This window comes from Lithobates pipiens, unplaced genomic scaffold (genome assembly GCF_037356315.1).
Source record: "Lithobates pipiens isolate NorthernLeopardFrog02 unplaced genomic scaffold, aLitPip1_a1.2 Scaffold_27, whole genome shotgun sequence".
In the NCBI taxonomy this organism is placed as follows: Eukaryota; Metazoa; Chordata; class Amphibia; order Anura; family Ranidae; genus Lithobates; species Lithobates pipiens.
In genome coordinates, this window is record NW_027507788.1 from 2,370,433 (window position 1) to 2,390,521 (window position 20,089).

The 20,089-nt window shown below is 50.1% G+C and overlaps 1 protein-coding gene across 5 annotated transcripts in view; it reads right to left on the reverse strand.

The window, feature by feature from the left end:
* Nucleotides 1-6,822: 6,822 nt before the first annotated feature.
* Nucleotides 6,823-20,089, reverse strand: part of SPEN (spen family transcriptional repressor) — a gene marked incomplete at its 5' end in the record, with an annotated part of 76,188 nt that continues 62,921 nt past the window's right edge. For all 5 annotated transcript variants that reach the window (XM_077456278.1, XM_077456277.1, XM_077456275.1 and 2 more), the window contains 5 exon segments: nt 6,823-7,457; nt 9,491-9,649; nt 10,195-10,389; nt 10,621-10,986; nt 12,199-19,921. In XM_077456278.1, coding sequence (XP_077312404.1) covers nt 7,326-7,457; nt 9,491-9,649; nt 10,195-10,389; nt 10,621-10,986; nt 12,199-19,921 — 8,575 coding nt within the window.

Here is a 20,089-nt window from a genome sequence, read left to right on the forward strand (position 1 = left end):
CCATTTGATTCTTTTGTATCATAAGAGGATTAAAGAGACCCTCCCCCGACCCCCCCCCCCCTATACTTGTCCATGCAGGGTCCCCCCTCCCCAGAACCCCCAATTCTCATTGTATCTAAAGAGGGGCACCCCCCCCCCCCACACCTATCCTTTCCATGCAGGGGCCCCAGAACCCCCAATTCTCATTGTATCTAAAGAGGGCCCCCCCCCGACACCTATCCTTTCCATGCAGGGGCCCCAGAACCCCCAATTCTCATTGTATCTAAAGAGGGCCCCCCCCCCGACACCTATCCTTTCCATGCAGGGGCACCCTCCCCAGAACCCCCAATTCTCATTGTATCTAAAGAGGGGCGGCCCCCCCCCCCAACACCTATCCTCTCCATGCAGGGGCCCCCTCCCCAGAACCCCCAATTCTCATTGTATCTAAAGAGGGCCCCCCCCCCCCCCTGACAACTATCCTTTCCATGCAGGGGCCCCCCATACTAATTTTGTCTGTCCGGGGCTCCCCTAAACCCCTGATACTCATCGTCTTAATTATGTAGGGGCTCCCCAAAACCTGAGACCATTGTTATCCATTCAGGCCCTCCCCAAATATTCATCAATGTATCCATGGGCTCCCTGAATCCCTGATACTTATCTTATCCCCCCCCCCGATACCGGTCATCTTATTTATACATGGGCCCCCCAGATTCCAAAACTTGTCATCCACACCGAACCCAAGTCTGTCATCTTATCCACACCGGACTCACCCCCAAAGTTCTGGATATTTGCCATCCCGTCAGGAGAGTGGGGGGGGGGGGGGGGGGGGTCTTTTACAGAGACATTGACCCTTCATGCTGCACAAGGTGTCGGGTCTCTTTGAAGGAGATCTCTTCTGTCACTGCAGAGGTGTCAGCGGGTGGAGGAACCTCACCTGTGATAGGTTACTAGGAAGTGGAGGAGACGGGGGGGAAAAAGGTAAAACTCAGCAACCAATCAGAAGACTTCTGACCTCAGTAGTAGTGAATTCTGATTGGTTGTTGTGTATCAGTATGCTTTAAGAGTTCCCTCTCTTTCCTCCCCATCTGTTATTTTTAGGAGAATGACCTAACCTGAAATTCTTTATTATATTTTTTGGGGCGGTGGGTTGATTGGCTGCTAGCCTTTGCACAACCGGTGGGGGAGTGTACATATATGTATATAATGTGCAATATAGTGGTTGAAAATGTGTGCGTCACATACAGGTTTATCTATGGCTGACCACTAGGGGGCAGTATAACACATTGCAGTGAGTCTAGATCAGGGATATACTATTAGCGGACCTCCAGTTGTTGCAAAACTAGAACCTGTAGAACTACAAGTCCCATCATGCCTCTGGGGGTCATGCTTGTGGCTGCCGGAGTCTTGCTGTGCCTCATGGGACTTGTAGTTCTACAACAGCTGGAGGTCCACTAATTGCACATCCCTGGTCTGGAGTCCATGGGGCCCTCCAGCTGTTGCAGAAATACAATTCCCAGGAGGTATTGCAGAGTTGCATGATGGGACTTCTAGTTCTAAAGCAGCTGGAGGGCCACAGGTTGGGCACCCCCCCTGGTCTAGCCCAGTGATGGTGAACCTCGGCACCCCAGCTGTTTTGGAACTACATTTCCCATGATGCTCCACTACACTGCAGAGTGGATGATGGGAATGTAGTTCCAAAACATCTGGGGTAGCGAGGTTCCCCATCACTGGACTCTACTGATCAATAAGATAAGCATTCTGTGGAATTGGGCTTATTGATAAATTCCGGAGAGGGCGGTACAACGCCAGCATTTCAGTGAATAGAGAACCTGATGGGTGGGTAAGTGTCCACCAGAGGGCGGTAGTACGCCGACATTGCCGTATAACACATTCCATGCAATAGGCCATATGCTTATTGGTGAATATTCACTAGAGGGCAGTATAACACCAGCATTTCAGTACATAAATAACAAACGGATCGGTGAGTGTCCACAAGAGGGCGGTACTATACCAATTCACTGCGATGTCGCTGTATCTGATCAGTAAGAGTCCACACCAGCATTTCAATGAATAGAGTACAGATCAGTCAGAGTCCAGTAGGGGGCAGTAGTACACCAAACATTGCAGTGAACTGAATACCGTCTAAACAGCGAGCGCCCACTAGGGGGCAATATAAACACAGCTTTGTCTTTTCTATCAGCGATGTATTGATTTTATCCCACCTGGAAAGTGGTGCATGTGGGTCGTTATTTCCACCTATCATACCGGGGGCAATTAGAGTTTACCCCTCCAGCCTATGAAAGAGGTGTGGGGTGCAGAACAAGAGCTCAGTAAACAGAAAGGACGACCCCTCACAGATTTCATGACTCCATGAGAAAATGTGTGGATGTACACCCCCCGAGTTGAGGGGGTAGGCCTGGCTATCGTGGGGGAGGGGAAGAGAGAGACTTAAGTAGCAGTTTGGGGATAAAGCCCTATAATGTGATTGGTTGGTGTTCCCCAAATATTCTACAGAGCCGTGTGTGCACATCAAAAATGTGAGATCTACAAAGACCACCACCAGGGGGTGCTGTGTACACACCCTACACTTTATATGTGACCCCCCACAGCTGGCCCCAAAAATTATAAACCATTCCTGCATATTATACTTGTTTTTACCTCAGTGCTGCTGATCTCCTGGAGCCTTTTGACAATCACATCTCTCCATTCACCGGCTCTTATAAAAGATAAGTAGGCAAATATGGCTGGTCCCCAATATAGGAAACACTGATGGGGGGGGGGGCAGAGCGGTGTCTCAGAGGGGGAGGGGACATATTGCCATAACAATGTTAGATCTTCATTTTTGGCCAGAGTTGGTCTTCAAGAACAACTCCAGGCATTGCATAAGGGGTTATGTCCAGCAAGGTGTATGCCACCTCCTGAGCTTTCATTTACATTCTGTCTTATGGAGTTAGCCATCACTACTGCAGCCAATATGCCCACCCCCTCACCAATCACAGAGCGCTTTGTTTTAGGTGAACCCATTTAGAGAATACAAAGGCTTCAGGAGAGGGGGGAGGAGTGCTGTGTGTGAGCTATCCCTACACTGCCGGAGTGGAGTTCACACACACAACATCTCTCCTCCAATGACAGATGTGAGATGTGAGATTCAGAGCATAAAATAAAAAAAAAAAGCCTTCTGTGAATGGGCAGAGGTACTGATCTCCAACCCACAGGATCTCTGCCTACATTTCCCCTCCACCACCTATTCACAGAAGCCTTTGTATTCTCTGAATTAGTTCACATAAAACAAAGCGCTCTGTGATGGGGGAGGGGCAGGCAGAGATGTTGTGTGTGAGAATACAGCACCAGGACTGTAGTGATAGTTTTATGGCCCTCTAGGAAGATAAGCTGTAAGAGGGGAGTCCAGGAGGTGGAATGCAGCTTGTTGGACTTGGCTCAGAGTACACCGAAACATTATACAAAGTGTCTGAATTCCTGGAGTTAAAACTTTAATATTTGACACTTTAGCTGAGCTGGGAGGATAGCTGTCACCATACTTCCATTGCTCCAACACTGGACCATCAGCCGCCCCTCCTCCAATCACAAGAAGCTTTGTATGATGTGAACCCATCCACATGGCCAGCGGAAGTAGAGCAAGTCCTATCAGAGTGCTGGGAGTATATTAATAGCTGTAGTATGGGGTGTGATGACAGTAGGTAAAGAGAAGTCCAGGAGGAGGCATACACCTCCCTGGACATGTCCCCTTACATAAACCACAACAACTCCTGCATTGGCAGCAGAAACTCATCTTCTGGGAATCACTCCAGAGCCTCCATGTTATAACCCCCCCACATGTCCAGCAAAGACAAACAGCCACCCGCCTCCACCCACATCAGACAGATCGAAGGTTCAGCATCACATGACAAGTTCCTGATGATCATAAAAACAAATTTGCTGAATAGAGAAAGCCGCCATTCGCTGGACGCTCCCTGATGACATCAGCTCTGCTGAAACTTTATTGTTCCAGACAATACATAAGCAGAGAGTCCTCCCGGTAGGTGTGTATTGCTCAGAACGATAACATTTCTCCAAAGATGGCGTCATCCGTATACAAGACCCGCTTTCTCTCCTGTACTATAAAAGGCAGAATGCAAAATGCTGCATAGATGGCACGATCGAGGGAAATCATCGTGTCCCATAAAAAGGTGACCACACACTGACGCTCCTCCAAGGCTGAAGAAACCTCCAAATATAAAAGTGAACACCAGAGGCCGCCATTCTGATCATAGTAATACAAAAAGACTAATTATAATAAAAAAAAAAAAAAAAAAAAAGCAAAGTGGTAACTCAGATAGCATAGTAAATATAAGAGGAGATCACAAATGTGTCCTCCACACAGAGGGAGAGAGAGAGGAGGGGGGGGGGGGATGGTCCAGGAGTTAATGGGGTACCCCTGCTGTCCGGATCCGTCACTAGACAGTAACCCAGAAGAGGCCAGGCTGTGGAACGCAGAGTTGGCTGGAAGTGACATCACTGGGGACCAGAAGGGGAGTGGCTACACATTTGAACTGCCCCAGCTCCTTTATTGTCCCAAGCCTCCTGAAGAAGTCAGATCTGAAACACGTAGCCATGCACACTATTGACCAATCCAGACAACAGCAGTGTTGCCCCTTTAACAAGGTAAACAAAGAATTGCTCCTGAAGGAGTTATTGATATACCATGGTAGGCCTTTTTTTGGAAAAAAATAAAAATAAACTCCTGGACCATACCAGCCCTCTGTGTTAGAGGTTCCAGCTGTAGATGACACATGTAATATCCCCTCATACTACTACACGCGTGTTACAAGAAATACATTTGCCACTCAAGGCTGCACCAGGTCCTGCATGGAGTGCTGACAAGGAGGGGGAGCTTGTCCCCAAGCAAAACATCCAGTAGGGAAAGGAAGTCCTAAAAGTCACATCACAGCAAAACCCCGGAGGAGGTACCTGAGCCCAGGCCCCGCCCCCAGGGGCTCCAACCAGGCCACACCTGCCCCAGAGGACAGAGCGAATCCCCATGCAAAACATACAGTATTGAAAGAACATCCTAAAAGTCGCACAGCAAAACCATGGGGAGAAGGTACCCGAGCCCAGGCCCCGCCCCCAGGGGCTCCAACCAGGCCACACCTCCCCCAGAGGACAGATGTAATCCGTGCTCAAAACATCCAGTAGGCAAAGGAAGTCCTAAAAGTCACACAGTACAGCAAAACCCTGGGAGGCGGTGCCTCAACTTGGGCTCCGCCCCCCAGGTCGGAGGCCGTCATGCACCTCACAGGGTTCTGCTGTAATGTGCGACTTCTAGGACTTCCTTCCCCACTACGGCCCCTTTCACACCGAGCCGCTTCTATAATGTCAGCAAAACATTTGAGCGCTTTTGAAGAGCTTTCCATTCATTTCAATGGAGAGGGGTTTTTTTTTTTTTCACCGCCCTGCCAGCGCAGTGCCCCAGTGTGAAAGCATTCATTGATTTTAATGGAAATAGTTTTTCGTGAGCTTTTCGGATGCTTGGTTTAGCGAGAAAGCGCTTCAGTGTGAAAAGGGTCTGAAAGCCCCAAAAAAATAAAAAAATAAAAGTGTCAACTGACATGTAGACCCCTTTCACACTCAGGCGCTTTTCAAGAGCTTTCACACTAAAAAAAAAAGCGCCTGAAAAGCTCACGAAAACCTGAGTGTGAAAGGGGTCTACAGGTGAGTTGCCACTTTTTTTGGGGGGCTTTCAGACCCCTTTCACACTAAACAAAGCGCCTGAAAAGCTCACGAAAGAACTATTTCAATTAAAATCAATGAATGAGTGTGCTGGCAGGGCGGTGAAAAAAAAACACCCCTCTCCATTGAAATGAATGGAAAGCTCTTCAAAAGCGCTCAGTGTTTTACTGGCAGTTTAGAAGCGCCTCAGTGTGAAAAGGAGCCTAATGGATAAAAACAAAGAAGTGACCACCAGAGGGCGCCAATCTGTGTGATAGTGCATTACTACCCTCAGATTGGCACCCTCTGGGGGTCACTTTTTTTGGGGGTTTTAATGGATAAAAACAAAGATGTGACCACCAGAGGGTGCCACACTGATTGCAGTAATGCACTACACTCAGATTGGCGCCCTCTGGTGTTCACTTCCTGTTTTTTTTTTTTTTAAATCGCTGTGGCGGTAGCCCCGGCTGGCAAAACCGACCCCTTGCAATATGAGACTGTCGCAGTCCTGTCCCCCCCCCCCCCCCCACTGTTTTTTGCTTCCAGCCAGCGGACAAAGCTTGCAGCTCTCAGATACGGATTATCGCGTGTAAAACTTGCTTGTATCTTTTTTTTTTTTTTTTTTTTAATAAAGTTTGTAATCCAATGGACACACACAAACAAAACTCCAGAATGGGAGGGGGGAAGTTGATTCCATAAATTAAGAGGCGTCTGCAAAACAAAACAAAAAAAAATAAAAATAAAAATAAAACAGAAGGAGGGGGGGGGGAGGGGGAGGGGGGAGGGTAAATGATTAAAAAGTCTTGTGTCCATCCAAGTGTATAACACTCTTCCACGGATTGCAAGGAGCGGAGAAATGTCTTCATGGAAAGCACTTACAAATGAGGGACGATACGTCGAGTATGAAAATAAGATTTTTTTTTGAAAACACATTTTTGGCACAGATTAAAAAAAATGTTATGTCATGGGGGTCTGATTCTCTAGAGTCAGTATTATATATATTTATATATATAATATATATTATATATACTTATATACACACACCCATGGAGTCCTATAATATCCAAAGAAAGGAAAATAGATCTCCCTTTTGTGGTTTTTTTTTTTTTTTCTTTTCGTTTTTTGTTCCCCCCCCCCCCCCCCCCCCATGTAAACTGTACATCCCAAAATGTGAGGAATCCACGGGAACGGACAGGCTGCGCTCTCCGGTAGTCCATCCGTCGGGCCGGCTCCTCGGTCATTAGTCCAGTATTCACAGGTTCCTGCTCATCACTAGTCCACAGTTCGGACTTCCCCGTCGCAGCAAAGTCGCTCAGAAATATGATACACGCAGAGGGGGAGGGGAATGCTGTACACGGGTCCGAGTCACTCATTTAGTGCAAAGGCAGATTCAGCTTCTTTTTTTTTTTTTTTCTTAAAATAAAAATAAAATAAAACACAAGGAGCACACCAATCCGTAACCATCATGGAATATCCCACATTTGCTGGGTGCGGGATCCCACCTCCTCCTCCTCCTCCGTTCAGCCGTTTCCTGGCCACCTGCACGCAATTTGTAAACATCCTGGGAAGCGGCAGAACCGGCTCCGCCCGGCGGGGATTGCGGGTGAGCGGCCCGGTCACAGAGATTCGTGTAGCCCGTCTCAGGCCAGGGCGATGACGATCATTAGGTGAGGAGAAATGTTGGAGATGCTGGCTAGGAGGTCCGGGGCCAGGCGAGAAAGATGGCTCTCCGAGAATTCACAGGGCGGGAAAATCTGCAAGACGTACGCCGGCTGCAAGAGGATCGAGAAAACACGGAGTCAGGACTTGTATCATCGGATCAGTGCAGCACACGCCCAGGTACCCCTTAAAGAGGGGGGGGCGTAATAATACATGTAACTGTGGACCCCATTACCAGCATCTAGGACACTACTCTCCCCCCAACCCCCCATTCTAAACTCCGGCACCCCAGGCCACCAACACTTATCCTCAGCCTCCACTCCCCTCACCCCCCAATCCTCAGCTCCAGTCTCCAGACCCACTCACCCCCATTCTAAGGTCAGCTTCCTGGCCAATCCCTCCCCACCCTCAGCTCCAGCCTCCTGGCCAATCCCTCCCATCCTCAGCTCCAGCCTCCTGGCCACTCCCTCCCATCCTCAGCTTCAGCCTCCTGGCCACTCCCTCCCATCCTCAGCTTCAGCCTCCTGGCCACTCCCTCCCATCCTCAGCTTCAGCCTCCTGGCCAATCCCTCCCATCCTCAGCTCCAGCCTCCTGGCCACTCCCTCCCATCCTCAGCTTCAGCCTCCTGGCCACTCCCTCCCATCCTCAGCTCCAGCCTCCTGGCCACTCCCTCCCATCCTCAGCTCCAGCCTCCTGCCAATCCCTCCCATCCTCAGCTCCAGCCTCCTGGCCACTCCCTCCTCCTCAGCTTCAGCCTCCTGGCCACTCCCTCCCATCCTCAGCTCCAGCCTCCTAGCCACTCCCCCCCCATCCTCAGCTCCAGCCTCCTAGCCACTCCCCCCCATCCTCAGCTCCAGCCTCCTAGCCACTCCCCCCCCCATCCTCAGCTCCAGCCTCCTAGCCACTCCCCCCCCCATCCTCAGCTCCAGCCTCCTAGCCACTCCCCCCCCCATCCTCAGCTCCAGCCTCCTAGCCACTCCCCCCCCCCATCCTCAGCTCCAGCCTCCTAGCCACTCCCCCCCCCATCCTCAGCTCCAGCCTCCTAGCCACTCCCCCCCCATCCTCAGCTCCAGCCTCCTAGCCACTCCCCCCCATCCTCAGCTCCAGCCTCCTGGCCACTCCCTCCCCATCCTCAGCTCCAGCCTCCTGGCCACTCCCTCCCCATCCTCAGCTCCAGCCTCCTGGCCACTCCCTCCCATCCTCAGCTCCAGCCTCCTAGCCACTCCCCCCCATCCTCAGCTCCAGCCTCCTAGCCACTTACCCCATCCTCAGCTCCAGCCTCCTGGCCACTCCCTCCCCATCCTCAGCTCCAGCCTCCTGGCCACTCCCTCCCCATCCTCAGCTCCAGCCTCCTGGCCACTCCCTCCCCATCCTCAGCTCCAGCCTCCTGGCCACTCCCTCCCCATCCTCCGCTCCAGCCTCCTGGCCACTCCCTCCCCATCCTCCGCTCCAGCCTCCTGGCCACTCCCTCCCCATCCTCCGCTCCAGCCTCCTGGCCACTCCCTCCCATCCTCCGCTCCAGCCTCCTGGCCACTCCCTCCCATCCTCCGCTCCAGCCTCCTGGCCACTCCCTCCCATCCTCAGGTCCAGCCTCCTGGCCACTCCCTCCCCATCCTCAGCTCCAGCCTCCTGGCCAATCCCTCCCCATCCTCAGCTCCAGCCTCCTGGCCACTCCCTCCCCATCCTCAGCTCCAGCCTCCTGGCCACTCCCTCCCCATCCTCAGCTCCAGCCTCCTGGCCACTCCCTCCCCATCCTCAGCTCCAGCCTCCTGGCCACTCCCTCCCATTCTCGGCTCCAGCCACCTGGCCACTCCCTCCTATCCTCAGCTCCAGCCTCCTAGCCACTCCCCCCATCCTCAGCTCCAGCCTCCTAGCCACTCCCTCACATTCTCAGCTCCAGCTTCCTGGCCAATCCCCCCCCCCCCCATCCTCAGATCCAGCCTCCTAGCCAATCCCCCCCCCCCCCCACCCCATCCTCAGATCCAGCCTCCTGGCCAATCCCTCCCCATCTTTAGCTCTAGCCCCCGCATCATTCCTTAGCTACAGCCTCCTGACCACTCCCCCCACCCCCCCCAATCCTAAGCTCCAGCCTCCTGGCCACCCCCCCTCATCCTCCACACATCATAGGTCACACAGCTGACGAACCTGGTTGGATCCTGGGTTGGGCACGTTGATGATGCCCGCTGCCTGCTTTGCTTGTAGGTAGGTGATGAAGGCGGCTTTCAGAGACTCTGTCTGGTTCACCACGTCCTCTTGATCGCGGCCACATGGAAGTGCGAGTAACAAGCAGTAGTCACTCTCCACCTGCAAATATAGAAGAAATCTGTATTTACTAAAAACGGTACGGTGACTAACGAGATCACAGCTCTCACTGGCTGCGGATTTTGTGCCACACATGGCCTGAGTGTCCTGCGCAAATCGGTCTCTGGAGCGGATAGATTAGAACTTCCTCAAAAGACTTGGGAGGTTCAGCGTGAAGGGGGCAAGATGGAGATGTGTGGAGGGGGAGCAGTGCTATGTGTGGAGGGGGGAGAGATATGTGGAGGGGGGGGGGGGGGGGCAAGGATGTGAGAAGGGGGAGATGTGGGGAGGGGAGCAGTGCTATATCTGAAGGGGGAGGGAATGTGTGGAGGGGGAGGAGCAGCGCTGTGTGTGGAGGGGGGCAGTGCTATATGTGAAGGGGGAGGGAATGTGTGGAGGGGCAGGAGCAGCGCTGTGTGTGGAGGGGGGAGGGGGGCAGTGCTATATGTGAAGGGGGAGGGAATGTGTGGAGGGGGGTTTTCAGGTCTCTAAGCTGTTCTGGTGTCTGGGCCGCAACAGTACATATAAAAGAGTTGCAGAAAACTCACCATCATGCGGCGAGCGACTCCCTCCAGCTGAGTGGCTTCCAGCCTCATTCGCTGAGCGATCCTCAGGGGAGGTCCTCCCTCGGGGGCTGGCAGAGACCGATGAGCCAAGACGTTATTCCCGGATACAAAGTGCAACTGGACAGCGGCTGTGTCATTCTTCAGAGCGAGGAGACCTTGCCACACGATCGGGTATTTCTGTATAATGAAATGTAATGCAGAGATAGTCAGGGAGGTCATTACTTCTTACTGGACTATAGGAATGCTCTTATTTTATATATGACAGGCCCAAAAAAAAAAAACTACATTATCTTTTGTAACTATAACAGAAAAAAAATAAAAAAAAATAATCGATGATATTCAGTAAAGGGGCCATACTGCTGCCTGTCCTCTCCACCTCCCATCCTGACTGATAAAACCCACACTCACCGTCAGCAGCTGCACCATGTCCACCGATCTCTGAGAAGGCTCTTGCTTGGGGACATCCGATCTGGAGAGGGTAGCGGCGGAGGAGGACATGAAGGGGGTCTGTTTCTGAGACTGGTGAGGGGAAGGTAGGTCCTGCTTCAGGTTGATGGTAACAGGAGACGGGTAGGAGGTCTCCCTTGACGTGTCCACAGAAGCCCTCTGAAGATGCTGGATGTGGGACTCGATTTGACTAGGGTGTCTGCTAATAGCTGCATGGTGAGCCTGCTCACCAACCGATGACTGAGCTGCCTTGGGGTCCTGGCTGACTTGTGGAGTTTTGCTGCGTCCCGGGGTGTTTGAATGCGAATGCTCACCATCAGGGCCAACCTAGAAAAGAAAACCAAAAGAAAAACAGATGAGGAACCCGAATTGAACAATTTACTCAAAATGCGGTCCAAGGCGGAGCCAGAGATAACTGGAGGATTTAGGAAAAGGCTCACTGGGCTCCACAATGCTCAGCAGCCTCTTCCTACCTTCATTCTAATGAATTTTTAATGCAATTTGTTTTGGAAAATATACACTTTAATTAATTTAAAGTACGACGTCTACTACTAATGCCTCTCCATAGGCGAAAATACCTACAAGTTACCAGTTTAGAGTTACAGAGGAGGTCTAGTGCTAGAATTATTGATCTCACTCACACGTTCGCAGTCATACGTTACAGGGGCGTTACCTATGAATGCATGCACCAGTGCGCGCACAAGCACAAGGGGATAGCTTTTTAAAAAATGATTCTTATTATTACTTTTTATTTTTAAATTGTCCCTTAAAAAATAAAAAAAAATAAAAACACACGCTCCATCTCTCTCTGCCCGGGGTTTTCGGCTCTTGATTGGATAGATTGATAGCAGTGCAGCCATTGGCTCCCGCTGCCGTCTATCAAATCCAATGACGCGGGCGCCGGGGGGTGGGGCCGAGTCATACATTCGACCTCTATGGATGCCGAATGCTGGACTCGGGAGCACACCCACAAGGTAATCCTCCTGGAGAGCGCTTCGCCAAGGGGGTTATCTGATGCGGGGAGGAGCCATGAGAGCCACCGGGGGACCCCAGAAGAGCAGGTTTGGGGCCACTCTGTGCAAAACGAACTGCACAGTGGAGGCAAGTATGACATGTTTGTTATTTAAAAAAAAAAAAAAACCCTTACAATCACTTTAACCTATTGCTTTTCAAATGACATTGTTTACATCGAACCAGAAGTGACATCAGGGCGTCGCTCCGGTCCTCCTAGACCAGTGATTTCTTGGCACCCCAGATGTTTTGGAACTACATTTCCCATGATGCTCAAGTACACTGCAGAGTGGAGGAGCAGCATGGGAAATGTAGTTCCAAAACATCTGGGGTGCCAAGGTTCGCCATCACTGTCCTAGACCATCTTTCCTCAGCCAATCTCTGTGGCTGCTGATCATCCAGTCCACTGTAAAGCGGCGGGTTCTAAATGTGATCCAGCAGCTAATCCACCCGCGTGAGGAGGACTGCTGTGTGAACAGACTGCAGAACACACTTTGATGATGGAAGATACATCAGGACAGCTCTTACCTGGGATGGCGTCATGCTCCGTGATTGCAATCCGATGGGCGATGCAGCAGAGAACTGAGGGTGGGAAAGCTGAGGAGCGGGGTGATAGGTGCGGATATCCGTGTACACTGGCCGATAATCGTGGAAAGAGCTCCCAGACGGGTGAATGAGGGGCACCCCATGAGGAACGACCACCGGCTGCGACAAGTTCAGTCCACTCAGCATCCTGGCATCGTTGTGTTGCGAATGAGGCAATTTCACATCGGGCTGCTTAGTCAGTTCTTTTACAGGCTGTGCCGTTTTACTGGCCGGAGGGGTTTTCACTGGGCCCTCGGGTGTTCGGGACTGCCTGGTCTCCTGGTGGTGTTCCCCAACAGCGCTGATATGAGAATGCATCATCATTCGTGGCATTATAACATCCTGGGGGACGCTGTACGGATCGAGCCGCATTCCTGACCCGGGCATGCGATATTCGGGTTGCATCACCAGCACATCGGACTGAACGTGAGATGGACCCCGGCTGACAGGATGGTGGTAGTGAATGTCATCATCAGCACCATGTTGGGAAGACAATGTGGGCAGTACCATCTCTCGGATAGGTGCTGGCTGGGGGGTGTTGGAGCGTTGAGGTCGAACGTCCATCTGAGTCTGCATAGCTGCTCGGGGAGAGTGAAGTGCTTCTGGTCGCATGCCGTACTGCATTGCTGGTAATGGCGGGGTGTTGATCCTGACATCCCCCTGTGGCAGGTGGCCCAGTGACTGAGTTACACTATGCGGGGGCATAATAACAGTTTGTTCTGGGTGCATGCTGGGCAAGTAAGGTGACACTGGCAGTCCAGGGGCCAACATCACAGATGGGTTGCTAGTTAAGGCAGGAGAAGCGGTAACACTCGGGTGACAGGACCTGGAGAAGGGAGATGAGGCGTGCCCAGTGGTACAGGGTGAATGAGGCTCTTGTTTGATGTTGAGATGTGGTAGTGACCGGTCAGCAGATGTACTGGTTCCAGTGCTCACATGATTGGCTTCTGGCTGCATCTTTCCCGACAGCGAAGAGTGGTGAGGGCTCATATTGGTAGACTGGTGGCCTTTAGTCTCTTTCATATCCAAGTGTTTCTTTCCGGAAGAAACCATTTGACCCGAAAGCATCTGACTGTGCATTAGCACTGGTGCGGAATTCGGGTTCATAACTTTAACTGCAGCGGGCTGCGAGGAAGCATTGGGAACAGTGATGTGACTCGATTCGGACTTCTCCAAACAAGAACGTTCCTGTTTGATTGTAGAGATAACGGGGGATGCGTTGTAGGGTTGGTAGCTTGTTGGTGTCTGCGGTCCTTTTGGCAAAATCTGAGATGGCTGAAGCGGTTCCTGTTTAATCTGCGTCTTTGACACCGACTGTTGAATCTCGATGTCCACCGCGCTGGCCGGAGGGATCTGGCTGATTTTTGCACTTATGCGTTGAGGGCCCTCCGTTTTCTGCCCAGAGTAACTAAGGAGCATTACCCCCTGGGAGGTGTTCACCCTCAGGCCAGGACTAGGTCCGGTTTCTGCAGGCCGCTCTTCTATAACCGTCATCGTCTGCTTTAAGCAGGCGCGGTTGTCATTGGTATTCTGTCTCTGCTTGCTCTTTTGAGATGGGATACACGGTGGAGCTGGCTGATGCGGTTTTACCGATGCGATTCTTGGTAAATCATCATGATCGAAGCTGTGTGGCATTCTACTAATGACTGAGGTAGCCTTGGGGGCCACAATGGTGGGCTTCTCCTGAAATACAGGGGCCTCAGCTGCTGGTGGGACGACCGTGTTTGGGAGGGGAACAGACGATTTTTCTTCTGAAACTGGCTTGATTGCTTCAACTTGAGGATGAGTAGGTTCTTCAACATGGGAAGCAGACACGGGCTCAGAGATGGAGGGCGTTACTTCTAGTCTTGTATTAACAGGTGAAGATACATATTTGGGCTCCATTAATATCTTCCTTAAGGTGCTTGAACTGGTATCAACATCGGAGGCCTTGGTGTCTGGGGGTAAAGCAGGTGGTGGGGTAGAAACGGCTGTGTTCTCGTCATGCCTTACTATCCAGTCAGGTAAGATGGCTGGTGCCGAATGTGGGAGAGAGGCAGGCAATGAAGGTGCAGTCTTCCCTGGGGTCGCTGGCATAGCTGGAGGGGTGGTAATGCTGGGTGGAGTAATTGGGGCATTTTCAGTACTTGAGCGAAGTTTGACACTGCCCTGACTGACATCATCGATGATAAGCTGCTGGGGTGAATCGCAAACATTAGCAGACTCGGGCCTGTCTTCATCTTTAAATTCTTCATCGCCGTCCTTGGAGACAGCATCAGATGAGGAATTCAAGCTTGTGTCCAGGTTCTGCTTCTCGGGGCTAGGCGCCACCGGCATTTCCTCAGACTGTTCCTTTTGTCCTTCATCCGAGATCTTTTCCTCTGCTCTGGGTGATTTGTCTTGAACACTTTCATGAACAAACACGTTGGTGTCTACTGTCTCCTTCTTTTTGTTTCTTCGTTGTTTTTTCTTGGAAGCTGTCCGACCCCGAGTTCTCTTTGGAATCGACTCCGCTTCTGGCAAACGCTCTGGTTCTTTAACTTTACTTGAAGACTTGCGTTCTGGTTCTTTGTCTACTACAGGTTCTGCCTGAGATGAGGAAACGGGAGCAGCAGGCAGAACAGCTTCGGAGCCTGGGGTACTGTTATCTTGTAGGAGGAGACTGACTGCCCGATTGGTCTCGGGCTCCTGGTCATCTGGCTGTGGAGGAGCTGGAACATTGGCAGGGTCCGGTGTTGCCTCAGCTTCTCCTTCTGGTGGATATGGTGGAGCTGGAGGAAAACTTTCAGCATCAGCAGAAATGTCACAAATGATGGAGCCAATGGCTGCTGCCAGTTCCGTCTCGCTGGCCTGGTGCGCAGGCTTATCACCCTCCTCTTCAGGGCGAGATTCTGCCCCCTCTCCTCTCTGAGAATCTTTATAAGGTGGAACTTCGGCCGTTTCAGTGATTTTCTCAATGTTTTCCACAGCCTGTTCAAGTTCCATTTGTCGGGCGAGCTGTACCTCTTCAGGTGAAATTTTGGGTTCTTTTGGAGGTTCTTTTTCAGGCGTTTCTGGAAAAGTAGTTCCTTCTGGCTTTGTAAAAGGTGGAGATACGTTCTCTTCCTTTTGAGGGCTTTTGATTTTGACGGGCGATATCACTACTGGCTCACCGTCTTCGTGTGGCCTCAAAGCACCCTTTACCTCATCAGCGTTAAGGCGAATTTCCACATTTTTCAAGCGTGGAAGGGTTTTTGTATTTTTAGGCCTTCCGACTTTTGACTTGGGAGCTTTTTCTACAGATATTTTCTTCTCTGCCGCATCAGAAGTAGGATTCTCTATGGGAATTTTATCCACCTCTGTATCTTTTAAGTCATTTTTAACTTCGGAAATCTCCTCTTTGGCCAGTTTTGGCTTGCTCTCCTCTTCAGTTGCAGTTCCTGTGGTTTCAGGGCATTCTTCATTTGATCCCCCTGAGCACTCCACTGACTGTGGTACAGGGTCACCTTTACCCTTTTTACCCTGATGGTTGCTAGACACAGGAGAATGGCTCTGTGAGGATTTTTGAGAGCGAGGAGATCGCCATCCTTCAGTTGGTTTTGCATTCTCTACTACCTCCTTGCTTTCAGTATCTTCTGTATCTTGTTTTAAGGCTTCAGCTTTAATAGGCGACACATTCCTGCGGACTTTGGGTGGTCGCCCTCTCCTTGGTGTGCTGGGCACAGCAACTGGAGTCTCCTGAACATCTTTTTCTGGTCTCTTCCGAGTGGATCGAGGTGCATCAGAAGATTCTTTAGCAGAAGGACCGTCATTATCACCTGTGGTAGCATAGACCGATCGGACGTTTCTGCGTGTTCGGGAGACGGGCAGACTTAGCTCTGAGACTTCAAGTTCTGGAACAGCGCTTGGAGACTTAGCGGAACTCCTCGAATTCCTGTCATGTTCAACTTTACTTTCCGAATGTTTTTGGGGCTCAACACGAGGGGATGCAGAACGATTGCGTTTCTCACGGTCAATCCTAACGCTTTTTCTTGTTGCTGGTTTATCTGCGGCACTAGACCTTTTGCCTTTGGAGGCTTTTTTGTTCTTCGGTGTGACGGGAGCCTCTGCTTCCAAATCATTTTCAGAAATAAGTTGCTCTGCTTCCTCTGGAACAGTTTCGTTCTTTTCACATGCATCGGTCTCTGTACCTGCAAACACCGGGGTGCTGCTTTCTTCAAAGGCCTCAACCTCTTCAGCCTTGTCATCAGCCTTGGAAGGGGAGGTTGTTGGTGTCACCGGTTTTATCTCAGCAACGGGATCAGTACTGACTTCTGAAAATGAAGCACCAGGTGTTGGTGGTTTTGTATCCACTAATGTAATATGTTCCCCAGTTGGTAGCTCCTCAGGAACTGGAGGGATAGCCGGAGTCTCATTTGTCTCATCAACAGCTTGAACAGTTTCCACTGGAGTTGGTGGATGGACAGCAATAGGAGGGGTAACTGGTGCAATAACCTTCGGAGAAGAAGTTTCCTCAGCAACTGTTTCACAAGGCTCAGCTGGCTTATCTTCTATTGCTGGAACAGTAGGTGGTGATGGCATTTTCTCGACAACTATTTTCTCAGGAGGAGGCGCTGCTACAGGTTCTGGCTGAGGAAGTGGTGCTGGTATTGGCACAATAGACACAGGAGACTTGTTCTCTCGTTCTTTGTTTTCAGGGACAGTCTCGGGAGTCCTTGGCTGATTTTCCTTTTCTTCTGGCTTTTCTTGCTCTTTGGGTCTTTGCTCTTTTTCCTTCTCTTTCTGCTGCATCCTCGTCAGTTCAATGAATCGGCTGTGAAACAGTACGACCGGTTCCTGCACAAGCTCGGAAGTGCTGCCGATGCCATCAGAAGAAAGCTGCCTCCCGTAAGGACGTAGGATGCACAGGTCAGTATCCTCATCTTTCCTCTCTAGGTGTTGCAAACGTTTAGAGTCTTGTTCAAAGATAGAACTATGGAGAAACCGAGAGGCAAACAGCTCCTGTTTTTCCTGTTCCTCTTCTTTGTGATCATCTTTTTTATCATCTAATTTTCCATCAGAATCTGTCTTGATCTTTTTCTTCTTCATATACCAGGATGGTATGGGTCTTGGTGCTGAATCGACTTTTTCTCTCTCTTTGCTGTTGCGTAAGCTGGCAAGCTTGGAGTCCCATTCCAAAAAAGACCAATTCTCTTCACGGGAAGAGGAAAGCGATTTGGCTCTTTCAAGCAAGGCTTTTGTGTCAGGGGTAATAGTCTTATCTAAGAAGCGGTGTCTTTCTAAAGAGCCGGACAGCCTCTCCTCCTTTTCCCGTTTATCATCTCCATCCCTCAGTAAAAAAGAAAATCTTGAGCCATCAAGTATTGAGGACACTTTGGGTGAAGCAGATTTATGATCACTATCTTCATCAGAGTCTGAGGGAACCTCTCCGGGTTCGAGGTCCTTTGAGCGTTTACGGATACCTTCTCTTTTTATAATGTTACTAGGAAAGCTAATGTCCATTCTGTTGCTCTCCTGTTTGATTTGGCTATCCCACCTGCCATACTCCTCTTCAGGGCTCACTGCGGTAAACTTCGCTTTGGCAAAATCGCTCATGTGCTCTTTCCTGATTGGTTCGCTGGGTATCAATTTATAAGGTTCATCTTTAAGACCCATGCTGGGGAACATGTTCTTTTCATCCACTTGAGGAGATTCTTTGTATTCTTTGATTGGCATTAACCTCGGAGAATTTAAGTTAAATTCGTCCTCGTTAAACATAAAAGGACGAACGCTTGGGGAACAAGAAGTTCTTTCCGATTCGTCACTTATCTGTCGGGAGCTTCTGTAATGTCTTTCGGGTTTGGTGATTTCAAAGTCCACGTGGTCAGTTTTTTTTTTTTTACTTGGTGGAGAATCATCTGTGACATCCTGTGGTGGTTTCCCGACTTCATGCACGAGGCTGCGCCTTTCATACTCCTCAGCTTCTTTGCTGGGACTGCCAAACTTTTCAGACTTCAGGATCTCCAGCTCCATCTGCTGCTTCAGTTTACGGTTTTGTTCCATCTGTTTTCGGTAACTCTGTGTGTAGTCTATATCGATCGCAAGCTTTTCTTCGTTCTCCGTCCTCTCCAAGCCCATGCCTTCCCTCAAGAGATTGCAGTAGGCTTTTCTCTCATCTTTCGAGGCATCTTTGTCCAGCTCTTCCCCCATTTGCACATGTCTTTGAAGACTCTTCATGAAGTTTATCTTTTTACTGGAGGCATCAAGGGAGTCGAACTGTTCATCTACTGGTTCTCCTAAGCGCAGCTGAAGATCGGAGTTAGAGCGAACAGAAAGGCTGTGGTCTTGGCTGTCTTTAGGGCTACTTATATTGAAAAGTCTTTCAGATTTGCTTTTTCTACCTTCCCTTTTTAAAAGTTCTTTTCTTGAGCTTTTCCTATCAAAGTCCCCTTCCCGAAGCCCAGAGAAGTCTCTTGAAGATGCAGGATCTAGTTGTTTCCTTGAACTCAACCGAAGGTCATCCTCGTCTGTGTTGTTTCGGCGAACGTCAAGCTTTTGACGTTCACATTTTAAATTTGCATCTGCAAACCTCCTTTTCCGAGCTTCTAGCTTGTCCAAGTCGGCGGCAGACGCGCCTTCAGTAGGCGTTTCCTGCTTTAAGTGCTTCTTTAGTTTTTGTTTGCTTTCTTTATCGACAACTTCAACATGGCTTGAGAGCAGTTTGTCTTTTGGCACTTTACTTCTCGACTCCGCTTTCATTTGCTCAAATTTGGACTGCTCAAGACGTATCATCTGGGTCTTCGGATCCAAAGGTGGCGACTTCATGGATTCGCTCTCGGCCTTTATCTTGGTGGCTTTTTCTAAACCGGAGGGATCAAAAACTTTCCCTTCCTTTTCAGTCACACGAGTAAGGACCACACAAGGCATGAGATCCAACCGGTTTTTCGATGCACAGTCCTTGTCATTCTTCTCTCTGGCCAACAGCTTGCTGCTCCCTTTTAGTTTCTCCAGGCCCGGCTCCTTTTCATTATCTTGATCGGTTTCTGAAGACTGTGAACTTGTTGAATGGTTCTTGGACTTTCGCTTGGCTCTGTCTGCTTTATCTTTTTCGAGTAGTTTATCAGTCCTTTCTTTCCGTAACAGACGCTTCTCTTTATCGGCTCTTTCCGCATCAAAAGTATGCTCCTTGTCGAGTTTTTCGCTTTTGATGTAGCGCTCAGCCCGGGCTTTGTCCAGTTTATCAAATCTGGAAGGAGAAACAGAACTGCAGCTACCGCTGCGATCGGAGGACCGGCTATAAATCCTTCGCTCCAGGTCACTTGTAATCCGCTCAGATTGTGATGGGGATCCTGCAGGACTTTGAGGTCTCCTTGAGCGCGCTGGGCTTTGGCTTCGCTCTACCGGCCTCCGTTCACTATCCCTCTCGCGGTCCGTCTCAAACCGCTCACGTTCTCGCTCCCTTTCTCTCTGGCGGTAACTATATTCCCGTATATCCTGTTCATATGGATCCCTGTTGTAGTCTCTATATTCTCTGGAGTCCTCATAGTAACGCTGTTCGTAGTAATCTCCTTGGTAGGACTCCCAATCTTGGTATAATTCTCTGCTGCGGGCTGGGTACTCTCGCCTTGTCTCCTCTGGGTATGTGCCTGTTGTGCGGACGCTGTCATAATAAGTCCTCTCTGTAGTAGTAGTCAATTCATGGAAAGAGCCTCTTCGAGTATCATCGCTTCTGGAAAATAAAAAACAGGAGGATGGTTTAACTACAAATATTTCATTGAAGGAAAATACATTTTCTGTGTACGACTTGTTCAGTAAAATTAGTCATTGGGGAAAGATCTGCTTATAGAGTTTAAACCTCCAACACATCACCCCTAGATAATCAGATACCCTTTATTAA